This window comes from Ptychodera flava, chromosome 11, assembly GCF_041260155.1.
Source record: "Ptychodera flava strain L36383 chromosome 11, AS_Pfla_20210202, whole genome shotgun sequence".
NCBI lineage: Eukaryota > Metazoa > Hemichordata > Enteropneusta > Ptychoderidae > Ptychodera > Ptychodera flava.
The window spans coordinates 13,737,533-13,751,439 of record NC_091938.1 but is presented as its reverse complement, the minus strand read 5'-3'; the positions used below and the strand labels follow the sequence as shown (position 1 = coordinate 13,751,439).

At 36.5% G+C, this 13,907-nt stretch overlaps 1 protein-coding gene across 1 annotated transcript in view; it reads right to left on the bottom strand.

Annotated features, from left to right (window-relative positions):
• Positions 1-5,067: 5,067 nt before the first annotated feature.
• LOC139144362 (1-phosphatidylinositol 3-phosphate 5-kinase-like) overlaps positions 5,068-13,907 on the bottom strand; it is a 57,017-nt gene continuing 48,177 nt past the window's right edge. Inside the window, exon 37 of the mRNA XM_070715064.1 lies at positions 5,068-6,302. Coding sequence (XP_070571165.1) covers positions 6,181-6,302 — 122 coding nt within the window. The 3' untranslated portion in view covers positions 5,068-6,180. The remainder of the gene's footprint in view (positions 6,303-13,907) is intronic.

Below are 13,907 nucleotides of genomic sequence, written 5' to 3'. Positions count from 1 at the left end.
TAATTCAGTATTACCCCTTTCAGACCTGATTTTCTGGTAACATATGCAAATTAACCCTTTCACCACCATGGTTTGGTCCAAATCCATTGTTACCAATGGTCAATGTGGACAGGCTTACAGTGAATTGGGGTGAACAGGTCACAGTGCCTATCAGCTGTGACTTCTTGCATCCTTTTCATGATTTCACGTTCAAACTACACTAACTTCATTTACATGTAATTACTGAAGGATGTATATATAGAACTGCATCTGAAAGTTAGCAAGAGAAAAGGTGTCCTTATTTATTATTGCTGCCTCCATGCAAATATGCCAAAGAAAGAGAACATAGACTTACTACACACATTGGAATCTGTTTAGAAACAACATTTTGTCATCCATCAAAACAGTTTTCTTTGTAATATGAGTTTTTGAAAATCACAGGCAATGAAGTGAATCCCTTAAATTCCTTTGGTTATCACCAATTAAATAAAGCATTAAAATCATTATGGAAACATGCGCAGCCCTAACTTATGTGGAGTGATGGCAACGAATGGAAAAGTTATACTATCAGATTTCTCTCAATTATCTCATTTCAAGATAGGGAGATATTTTTGCTGTACAGTGAAACCTGTCTAAACCGAACCCTGTCTAATCTTGAAACCTGTCTACACTAAATACCTTTTCTAGTCCTACACAGAATCCCATGTTTAAGGAACCTCTATAAACCAGGCACCTCTGTAAACCAGAAACTTTTCTAAGTCCCTTTGGTGTTCAGTTTAGACAGGTTTCACTGTATCTAGTTCCCGTTTAAAACTAAAATTTATGCAATTTAAAGTTTGAAATTAGAGGCTGGAAATGGTGTCAATGAGCTCTGCAGTATTAATGTATTGGCGCTGAGCACTGAATAAAGTCATTCTGAATGTCCCTGCATCTGTAATCAACATTATTACTAAGTTATGAAGCAAAACTGCCAATTGTAGCATTCAATAGAGAAAACATGAAAAATTTCTAAAACATTTTTACTCATCATTTATGAAAAACAATTTATACAAACAAGTTCTTTTTTGCTTTTACAAAGTGTGAACAAATAGAAGTAATGAGATGCAACTTTTATCTTAAATTGTTTTTGGAAAACAAATGTACAAACAACTTATACAGCTTGAAAAAAAAGCTAAAAGTCAAAACATCAAAACATTTAATGTTCGACAGAAAAAAGTACACAAACTTTTCCAGTAAGTATGGAACAGTGTTTATGCTAAATCAGAGCATCATTTCAAAGATTTACATTTGATGTCAGGATTATGACATTGCTGTGGTGGAAAGAGTCGAAAAAGGGACTAGGAGGAAAGCATCTGTCAGATGTCATCAATTCCACGAGTTCATTTCAATGATTGATAAACTGCAGTTATGATTACAGATAATCTGAAATCGGACCCCAACAATTTATGTCAAATTGACAACTTCCTATGGTGTCCGCTGTCTGCCGCCATTTGAATGACATGCATGGTCTGTTACAATTCCTGGAAAGGTTTTTGAACAAAGCAATAGAATAGCTGTCAGACTAATTTAATTTTGCTGGTCTACAGTTGAAATGTTTTCATACCAGCCAATTATGAAATGGTAACTGAAAGACAATCTTACAGGGAAGTCAAAATATCATACTAAGTGATGAGTTTGAGGGTTATTATGACTGAAAGATGTGGAAACCCAGTGATTTTATCAAACATTTTCATCATGTAAACTACGAAAACAAACGCAAAATTGTAGAATGCAGTAGGATTCTGAGATAGTTATTCCCTTGATATTCACCCAACAGATCTTACCTTAGCCCCAAACGATGGCTGGCAAATGTCCAGATGGTAGCTGTTCAGGGTATACTGCCCCGATATTGTTTATACTGAACCAGTCATACCTACTCTTTTATTCATGTTGATTTACCAGCCTTTGAATAAAAATTCTTAAACTGAGTCAAGATAGTCATTGCTCGATCCTTTTGGTTGTTTTTCTCACTTTTCCAAAACAAATTATGGTCGCAGAATCCCTACACTCCTGCCACTGGTGGTTATAGGCATCAAACAGTAAAATATCAGAAACACTATTTTTAACCTTCCTCTTGCTTGCATTTGGAACTAACAGTGAAGACAGTACAGAGAAACCAATGATGGTCAAATAAGTCCAGATTCTCTCACACAATCTGGGTTTTGACTTACAACTCATGCTCGTTGAATAGTAGATGATCAAAGTAATACAGAGCACTATTTGTCCAATTACTGATCATGTATCAATTTATCCAAGAATGGAGGAAATAACATCATAAGGAGAACGTGACCAGAGTATTACACCGCAGTAATTGCAAACTGTACAATATCTAGCTATTGCTGAGGTTATGGAGACCTATTTCATGTCTTTTACTACTTTGCCCAAGGCAGGAACACCATTTGCATTTGCATCAAAGTTTGCAATCTTCAATATATTATATATTAATTACAATCCAAAAATTCACATAAATATTGAGAACATTTCAGTAAGTATAACTTTTTTCTGATTTTGAAAATCAAAGAAAACTGAAAATTTGGAGGCAATTATTGGCTATGGATAATTTCAGTTATCTGTGGAGGGATGATAGCTAGTCTACTAGCAGTTCACTCACTGCAATGATTGGGTTATCTGTTACACATTAACTTGATGACCCCCATTTGTTTTGACATTTGGTATAATCTTGGAATGGAGGTACTGCCGGTCTGTATGTCTGAAATGGCTGCTGCAAAATTTTTCTGATGTACACGTGATCTAACAGAACAAAAATCTTCTAAAAAAGTTACATACATACTTTACATATCACATACTGTTATCAAATAAAAATTTCAGCCTGTCTGCCAGACATCTTATGCAGTTTAAAATAGTCAATAATTGGCTATACTTGACGTAAATAGACCACACCAAATAAAAGACAAAAAAAGCGATTTACAAGCATTCTTACAAAATACAGATATAAACAGAAAGCTGGTATATAAATGTATGCATACAAAATAAAATATTCCTGAAACATATCTTACAAATACATGAACTACCCAAAGCTTTTTAGAAGTAAAGATTCATATCTTGCAGACAATCAGACAACAATACATGAATTTAAAGTACTGTACAAGATAAAATAATGGACATTCTAAGCCGTCTGGCATCAGGCTATTTCCAAATACAGGTAGCATATTTCAAGAGGGAGGGAGCAAGGGGTAGATTTTTTGTGTTTTCATTTTTTTGCTTTGACTCACAGGGGACTTATACAACACTGAACGTTTCTACATTCAATGTGTCTATAATGTTCATAACAAACAATATACGATCACAATAACATTTGTCGGATGAAAATATTCCAAACACGTGCTGGTCTGTCATATATGTCAACTTTTAAACAAAGTGAAGGGACTTAACAGAGAGTGGACATGTCATGACAGGAAAACAACAAAACTGAAATGAGAATTATTTCTCAGTTCTGTTGATGTTACATAAGTTCACCATATGGTATACAACGGCCATTCATTTTTATCCAATGGTACCACTTTAAAACACATCCTGGCTTGCCTTACAGACATGTCTAATGTTACAAGAGTCTTTTGTAGGCCGATAATTTTGAAACATTTGAAACAACAACTAACTTCACACTGAGTTTAGACAATTAACTTCTTGATTGCAGATAAACAGTGAATCTAAAATTTGTTTCTTTTCACTCTCTATAACCTCTTTCTGAATTGTGTCAACCTTATTACTTGTAGAATAATACAATTTAAAAGAAAAATGAAATCTTTGTCATCTTTTCCCATTGCAATGGGCCTACACAACTAATTTACTTTTTCCAGATATTGTAAACTGATGTGATTACTACACTACGGCCCAAAGGCGCCCCATTTTGTACGGTAATAGCGTCCCGAATTTTTGCCACACATACGTGGAGCGCGCGTTCAGAGAGTCAATTTCACCTCCCGCGTCATGTTGAAAATTTCGCCGTATTTCCTTGCTGCACATCTAAATATTAATGAAAGAGCAACAGGTCCTATTTCCCGTATACGCTGCCCTTACAATTACAATATTGTTGGAAGAATTTCACAAGGGAATTCCAAAAATACGTAAGCGATAACAGACACATGCAAAATCAAGTAAAAACACAGTCAACAGCAAAACGATCTTCAACTCGTCATTTCATAAAAATAAGAGGGAAACTCAAAAAACTAAAACCATAGAGTTTTAGTTACCCTTCATGATATGTGTCATACCAAATATTATAAAAAATAACAGCGAAATGAAAAAGTTAAACCAACGGTTTTCTTCAGATGTATTTTTCATTTTACGATGTGTCTAATCTGCTCGATTTCCCATAGAAAACAATGGCGTTTATGTACTGAACAGACCGTACAACTCTCGCTCGTTCAAATTTCTCAATTCTGAACCAATTATAGTAAAAGTGGCACGGTGTTTTCTTGATATATATACAAAATTGCTGTCGTTTTAGTTTTTGAATTTCTCGACGAAACTTGTTTTAGTTGCATTTTATTTTTCCGATCGCTGAATGTTTGCTCTTGCCCTCAATAAAATGGCGATCTTACGGCGTTTGCATATGCAGAATCAGGGTCTAATATTGACCCATTTTAATCGGTTAGTGTCTCTTAAATTTTACAGACCAAATACCAGTCAGGTTGTTGTAATTTATACCAAATTTTGGCGAATATCAACCATGAAAGTTCCAGTAAACTGCAAAAATAACACAGAACAGAGGCGAACGGGCGTAGAGTCTCCACTGTAATCGTGCAGTGAACGTTATCGTCGATATCCTTTTGTCCGAAATTGTTACATTGTTGTCTCGCTCACTCGCGTGTAGTCCCCCGTTCACAATGGCGCCAAACTACGCCGAGGTGCGCCAAAATGTGCTGAAACGTACGTAAAAGTATCACCAAAACTGAAAACAGTGTCGTCGATTTACTGTCAGTACAGGAAACAAACTGATACCTTGATGTTAAAGTGTATAAGTCAATATATGGGTTATTGTGGAAATGTTTATGACATGACCTCAACACACGAGCGCCCGGCACAGATTTTCGATCGATAATCTATTGAAAATAAATTGATACAATGTTCGCCGTTGTCAATAGCGACCGGCTAGAGCGCTGTTCGATAGAAATTATGCTTCGCGGAATACCGTACACTGAGGCATACTTTTGGGCCGTAGTGCTAGAAAACTTGTTTAACAAGCAAAGACAGTGTTGCAGTCTGCACAGTAACAAAAATGCTAGCTTCTGAAACATTTATACATTATAGAAAACGGTTTTACGATATTTGCAAGTCTAACTAAAACAATGTGATAAGTAAATAATAAATTATTGACAAACACTGGACAAACACAATAAAATTATTGACAAAGACATTTTCAGACGAAGCAAAACAACATGGTAAGTATATCACAGATTAGATATTCCTGTGAGTAATCTTCATATGGCATAATTTGCATTAATGCAAATTGGCCCAGACCATTCTGGGAAGTTTTCTGAAGTTAAAAAGTAACACTGCATATTACATCTAAGACTGTCTGTCTCAATATGATAGTGTGGCACGCACAGAAATCTTACCTTACTTGTCCGTATTTTACTAAAATATGACCAACTGTACAAATATCTTTACAATAGCCCGGGCACAGTACTCGTGGACTGTTTTTTTATATGCGTCGGTAAAAAGAACAATAAAGAACTTCCCCTAACACTAATTCTAAGTCTAATACATTCCTTGTTTGGTGGGTGTTTTAAAATAACACACCTCCAAAGATTACAAGGTTTACTAATTTTTGTACACTAAAGTTAGAAACACAACAATTTACAATAAACATGGGTGAATTTCAGCTGTTCTACTTCACCTGTTGACCAATAAAAAACCATTTGGTGGCGATGAAGAAATGTTGATTGCTATGCAGACCTATGATTCCACGCACAGTTAACCTCTACCCTTTGACCCCTACTCTGTCAGGTCAAAACAACATTTACCAGTTATAAGTATTGTCGTAAATAAAGTAAATGAGGATGATGAAGTTCAGTCACTGTGAAAGTACATCAAACAGTACAAAATTCACCTTTGTCTTCTTGAGATCGCAGAGGCAAGTAAGACCTCATCTTGACCATATTGCCTGTTTGCTTACATCAAAAATATATTGCACACTTGTCAGCATTCCACATCTCTTCCCAAACTGGTCCACCTATCCGGCACCATCAGGAAGTACTTGTCCATAGCTTCCAGAAATCTTGTTCGGTACAGTTCCGGGGAGACTACAGTTGGCATTTTACCTTTTGATGGGAAAATACAGAATAGATTGGAGTGTAATTGTACAAGAGCCCCACAGAAAAGATAGCGTCAGAGACACTTTGCCCATATTTAGTTTGATGTGGCAGGCCGGAATGAAAGTCCATATAACATTTAATAGCTTCTATGGCTCATAGCTTGTAATATTCATAATGCCAAGACCATTTGAACACATTTTGATGGATAGACCATCAAATACCAATGCAAGGTATGTAATGGTTGGCAACTGTTTTGATGGATACACACATGTACAACATCAGCCTGGTACATCAACATCAGTGGTGCAATCTACCATACCAAGGTAAAGATATCCTCATGTAACATTGTAACATGGAATTGGTGTAAACAATATTTGGTAATTCATCAAGCAGTAATATTTAAGAAAACAACTTATTATTGGCTTGGTCTTTGGTTGTGTTTCTGTAAAAATATCACCAACATGTAAAATTCTGACTCACAGCTATTGACAAAATGTCAACAAAATACAACTATAAAAACTTTCACCAAAATTTAAATAAATCTAACGAAAGTCACCTTAAAGAACCAACATACCAAATTTCAACCAAATCTCGCCTGTGCTTACAGAGTTTTTGATAGCAATTTGTAGGATTTTCCCTTTTTTTTGCTTATTTGCTTATTTTTGACACTGACATGTTCATTTGAAAAAAATCACATCTCCACCTCAGGGTGCACCTGTACACTAAATACTAAGATGGTAGGTGCTGCAGTTTTGGAGTTTTTGATATGGACGGACATACATACATACATACATACATACATACATACAAATGCTGCTGACTTACCAATTAAGCTGATTTTGGTATTACATATATCAAACGTGAGCTAAAAAAATTTGAAAAAGAGCCACTGGGGGATTTAAGGCTTGTCTGTTGACATTAATATCAAATCAGTAGATCTCATTTAACATTTTATGATTTTTACACTGGTGATACTGTTCTGTTAGCCCTAAAGATCTTAAAATCATTCATTCTGCGCTGAAATAATCAGTAACTCCATTATTAACAAGTGATCACTCTCTATAATTGAGAGGATCACTAAGAAAAGTACACAAATCTGTGCATTAAATGCTGTACCTATTACATATGTAATAGTTATATCATTCTGTCAAGAACCTAGAGAGTTATCAATTTCAGGCAAAGCATACTGGGTATCAAGATCTACACCAGTTTAACAACATTTACCTTATTTGGTGTCATGACACAAGTTTCCCATGTATCGTATGCACATAGCAGTGTAGGAAGTTCATGGGAAAAAACTTTTGACACCTGGGCGGAAGCTTTAAAGAGTTGCCTGAACAAAATAGTATCTACCTTGACAACAATGCCTGGAATGCCTAACCTCTGACCTCAATACAACAAAATGGAAATTACTTCCACCAATGTCCATCAGGCACGTAATGCTAAAATGTCATTTGTCCGGCCAAAAATTTACCTGCCAAGCAACCAATTGAGTTTCCTACACTGCATATTGACCACATACACAAAAATACAGAACTTGCTGATTGCATTGGCAGTCATGGTGTCGTTTCCAGATATTATCAAGCATACCCTGTCGGTGCTAGAAGTAACCAAAAATAGTTTTTTTTTGAAATATGTTACCATTACTTCCATTTCACTCTTGTCAGGTGGAACTATGGCCCAGTTACAATACAGTAATGATTGATATGTTTTGGAGTGACATATGATTGAAAATGCCGGGTGAAATCTAAAAGACTACAGAACAGAAAGAACAGACTACATAGCAAAAACTTTATGGTATTTGCGAGTGAAAGTAATTTCTAATGAGGGAACAGGGAATTCAAGCATTTTTAAAGTTCCTACTGTGTTAATGTCCACCCTACTGGCACAGCACTATATTCACCTTCATAAAGTTTAAATTAACCAAAAATCAAAAGTTCTTGAAGGAAGTATGTTACAATATTTTGACTTTGGATATAAAGTGCATTATAATTCATATTACTGGTCAATAGATTTAAGGATCAAGGAAGCAAGCCATCAAAAACTCCCTATGTTATTGACCATGTGTTAATTAGAGATGCATGTGACACAATAACTACAGTATCATTAGCATCATGTTAAGGGGTCTTCTTTCCTTAATTTCTCATTACCTGTTCTGAGTTGGCTCGGTTGCACACCTCTGCAGAATGGCAGCTGTCTCTGAATGTAAAGTTTTGGAAGAAATCGGTGAAGATTTCCTGTGTTGTTCCATCTGTCTGGAGCAGTTCAAGTCTCCTAAAACTTTACTGTGTCTACATACATTCTGTGAGCAGTGTTTGGTCAAACTGGTTGGGAATACTGAGTTACTAAACTGTCCTGAATGTCGACAGCAGTATCAGCTTTCTGCTGGGGGAGTGGCAGCGATAAAGGGCAACTTCTTTATGAGGAACCTGATTGAGATATTCAAGCAACGAATTGAGTCTATGCAGGGAGCTGTGATCAAGTGTGAAGGCTGCGAAGAAAATACAGCTTCTCGGAAGTGTATCGAGTGTGAACATTATCTTTGCAACAGCTGTGTCAAGGTGCATAGAAATCTGTCCATTTCCCAGACACATCAACTAATGACCATCGGAGAATACGAAACAGAAAAGTTGACAAGCCCGGTAACACTACAGGCTGTGGAATATTGCGATGTCCATCCCAAGAATGAAGTCAAATTCTACTGTGAAAGCTGTCAGGTATCTGTCTGTTCCGACTGTACTATAGTCAAACACCGAATACCAGAACATGTACACAGAGACTTGAAAGATGCAGCAGATGACTATCGCATTGAATTGAAAGCCATGGTCGACAAACTGAAAGTGAAAGAACAGGAAGTTGAGATGAGAAAAACCCAAGCCAAGCAGGTACACAGTGATCTTACAGAGCAGTGCAGCACGGAAGAACAAAAGGTGAGATTGAAAGCTGAAGAAATAAACCAGAAAATAAAGAGAGAAGAGCAGAGACTGATTGATGAACTGAAAAATAATTACAAAATGAAAATTAAAACAGCAGCCATTGATGTTGATGAGTTGGAACTAAGATATACCAACATTAAGAGTGCATGCAGTTACATCGAGGTCCTGATGCATCATGGGAATGCCTCTCAAGTTCTCTATGCAAAAGGTGATGCAAGCAATCGTATCAATCAGTTAATTACCATGGAAACTAATTTAGCAATGGCAGACCATGAGGAGCTTGCATTTACTCCAAGTGTTGAGTTCAGTGAGCAGGGAATTCTGGGAGTTCTGAGATCTGATGTGTGTATTTCAGAGTGTACCATTGAAAATATTCCAAAGCAACTCATCAAAGGTGACTCTGCAGACTTAATAATTACAACCAGAGATTCAACAGGGACTCAGGTCATACCGAAACAACAGGTTACTGCTAAGATACAAACGCCTGATGCTTCATTGCAAGGGATTGATGTATCTGACAACGGAGATGGTACACACAAACTCACAGTGTCTGCACAACTGGATGGTGAATATCAAGTTACCATGACAATAGGAGATCAACTAATACCAGGCTGTCCTTTCACCATACCTGTCATCAAAGGATTGTTGAAGACCGTCGGTGAAGAAGGAAGTGCTGAGGGACAGTTCAAGTTCCCCCATGGCGTGGCCATCAATAGACAAAGAGACATTGTCACAGCAGACTGGGGGAACAATAGGTTACAGATATCAAACAGAGAGGGAGGGTTCAAGAAAACCCTGGAATTTACAAAGTTTGAGAATCCTTTCAGACCATGTGACATAGCTATTTCAAGTGATAATACATACTATAGTTTGGATGATAACAATAATCAAGTAGTTGTCAGTGATGAGGATGGAAACGTCATCAGATGCTTTGGGCAAAATGAGTTGAAAGATCCACACGGTATTGTCATTAGCCTGTAGATGGAAATGTCTATGTGACAGAAAGAGGGAACCACTGTGTCAGGGTCTACACAGAACATGGTGAATACCTCAGATCATTTGGGTCATTTGGCAAAGGTCAAGGGAAATTCAGTAAGCCCTGGGGTGTAGTCGTGGGAAGTACTGGAATGGCATTTGTAGCAGACTACCATAACCATTGTATCCAGGTATTCAGTGCGCATGAGAAGTATTTGTATTCCTTTGATTGTCAGGGCGAGGATGGTGAGACGAGAAAACCAAAGGGAATAACAATGGAAAATGACAAGTACATCTATGTCACCTGTGATAACCCCAGCAGTGTGCTGAAGTTTGAGAGTTGTGGTGAGTTTGTTTGTTGTATTGAGAGCGACAAGGAAGGGTTTTACAAACCAACAGGTATTGCACTGACAGGTGTACCTGGCAGGGTGGTTGTAGTGGATTGGGGCAACCATTGTATCAAAGTGTTTGCACAGTAATGTCAAATCATCAATAAAAGATTGTATTCAGGTTGAAAAATCCACATGGTATTATACCTGGCAGGGTAGTTGTAGTGGATTGGGGCAACCATTGTATCAAAGTGTTTGCACAGTAATGTCAAATCATCATTGTATTCAGGTTGAAAAATCCACATGGTATTATACCTGGCAGGGTGGTTGTAGTGGATTGGGGCAACCATTGTATCAAAGTGTTTGCACAGTAATGTCAAATCATCAATAAAAGATTGTATTCAGGTTGAAAAATCCACATGGTATTATACCTGGCAGAGTAGTTGTAGGGATTGGGACAACCATTGTATCAAAGTGTTTGCACAGTAATGTCAAATCATCAATAAAAGATTGTATTCAGGTTGAAAAATCCACATGGTATTATACCTGGCAGGGTAGTTGTAGTGGATTGGGGCAACCATTGTATCAAAGTGTTTGCACAGTAATGTCAAATCATCAATAAAAGATTGTATTCAGGTTGAAAAATCCACATGGTATTATACCTGGCAGGGTAGTTGTAGTGGATTGGGGCAACCATTGTATCAAAGTGTTTGCACAGTAATGTCAAATCATCAATAAAAGATTGTATTCAGGTTGAAAGATCCACATGGTATTATACCTGGCAGGGTAGTTGTAGTGGATTGGGGCAACCATTGTATCAAAGTGTTTGCACAGTAATGTCAAATCATCAATAAAAGATTGTATTCAGGTTGAAAGATCCACATGGTATTATACCTGGCAGGGTGGTTGTGGTTGATTGGGGCAACCATTGTATCAAAGTGTTTGCACAGTAATGTCAAATCATCAATAAAAGATTGTATTCAGGTTGAAAAATCCACATGGTATTATACCTGGCAGGGTGGTTGTAGTGGATTGGGGCAACCATTGTATCAAAGTGTTTGCACAGTAATGTCAAATCATCAATAAAAGATTGTATTCAGGTTGAAAGATCCACATGGTATTATACCTGGCAGGGTGGTTGTGGTTGATTGGGGCAACCATTGTATCAAAGTGTTTGCACAGTAATGTCAAATCATCAATAAAAGATTGTATTCAGGTTGAAAAATCCACATGGTATTATACCTGGCAGGGTAGTTGTAGTGGATTGGGGCAACCATTGTATCAAAGTGTTTGCACAGTAATGTCAAATCATCAATAAAAGATTGTATTCAGGTTGAAAAATCCACATGGTATTATACCTGGCAGGGTAGTTGTAGTGGATTGGGGCAACCATTGTATCAAAGTGTTTGCACAGTAATGTCAAATCATCAATAAAAGATTGTATTCAGGTTGAAAGATCCACATGGTATTATACCTGGCAGGGTAGTTGTAGTGGATTGGGGCAACCATTGTATCAAAGTGTTTGCACAGTAATGTCAAATCATCAATAAAAGATTGTATTCAGGTTGAAAAATCCACATGGTATTATACCTGGCAGGGTAGTTGTAGTGGATTGGGGCAACCATTGTATCAAAGTGTTTGCACAGTAATGTCAAATCATCAATAAAAGATTGTATTCAGGTTGAAAGATCCACATGGTATTATACCTGGCAGGGTAGTTGTAGTGGATTGGGGCAACCATTGTATCAAAGTGTTTGCACAGTAATGTCAAATCATCAATAAAAGATTGTATTCAGGTTGAAAGATCCACATGGTATTATACCTGGCAGGGTAGTTGTAGTGGATTGGGGCAACCATTGTATCAAAGTGTTTGCACAGTAATGTCAAATCATCAATAAAAGATTGTATTCAGGTTGAAAGATCCACATGGTATTATACCTGGCAGGTAGTTGTAGGGGATTGGGGCAACCATTGTATCAAAGTGTTTGCACAGTAATGTCAAATCATCAATAAAAGATTGTATTCAGGTTGAAAGATCCACATGGTATTATACCTGGCAGGGTAGTTGTAGTGGATTAGGGCAACCACTGTATCAAAGTGTTTGCACAGTAATGTCAAATCATCATTAAAAGATTTTATTTAGGTCACTGGTATTGGTCAAATCTCAACATGTACACTCAATGATTTCAATCAAATCTTTTGTTATGAGGTATACATATATGACTACAAAAATAGTAAAAGTATTGCCATTTTTTATGATTATTGCAAATGTTGTAGACAGCAGTGAGTGGACAAGAAATGTAATGAGAAAAATAGGTGATTCCACCTTCTCTTTTTGAGGTACATGGCTCAGAAATATGTAAGTGTTGATTTATGCAATTCTCATTGGTTTATGATAAATTTAAAATCTCAAAGATATATGATTCAAGCTGATTAAGAAGTGAAACATTCTTTCCATTCAGCATGTATTTTTAAAACTTTCCTTTGTGAATGACTATTTGTGGCAAACTGTCCAGTGGAGATGCCCTAAGATATATGATAAAAGTGCTAAAAAAATACTATAAAGTTGGTATTTTTGTGGATTCTACTGTTCACATAAGACACTATCTAGCCCTTTTTAAAATGAAATCTTGAGAGGTGATGATTTTTGACTATGTCATCCACAGTGGTTCTTGTATTCAGTCTTTTGTGAGTTTCAAGAAATGTCAATATTACAACGGGATGTTCTTTCAGTTTATAGGTGCAGTCAAAGAAAGTGACTGTCAATGGTTCCTTTGTAACATAGCATGAATACAGCTTTTGCAAAACAGTTTTTTATTTTATACCTGTAGTACAGTCAGTATGTTATCTTTCAGACAGAAAGTGAAAAAATTTATTTTTTGCAAATCAACAACATAGGATTAAGGTTTTGTCTTGCAATATAAAATGTTTAACTGGTCTAAAAGCACCAAAGTACCAGTAAAGATTTTCACAGGTAAATGTGACCTTTCAAGAATTACAGTGGAGTCAGTGTCTCATAAACTTAGTCATTACCTTTACTGACAGCAAAACACAAACAAATCTGAGGTACATCTTTTAAATTCATTCACAAAACACAATTATTTCCTATCTTCCACTGTCAGACAATTCTTTGTTTGTTTAGTTTGACAAACTCACAACCACCTTTTGCGTTTTTAAAGCAAATACCTAAAGCATTGCAAGTATTTTTTTTGTATTTTTGTATACCGAGGTACATGAATATTCCACATTGATTAAGGTCATTAGCATAGAATTTTAATACCGAAACAATGCTCATTAATGTAATCTGCATATTTGAATATCATTATACCTCGCATCTTGCACTAATAGTATTTTTGTACCTAAATATTTAC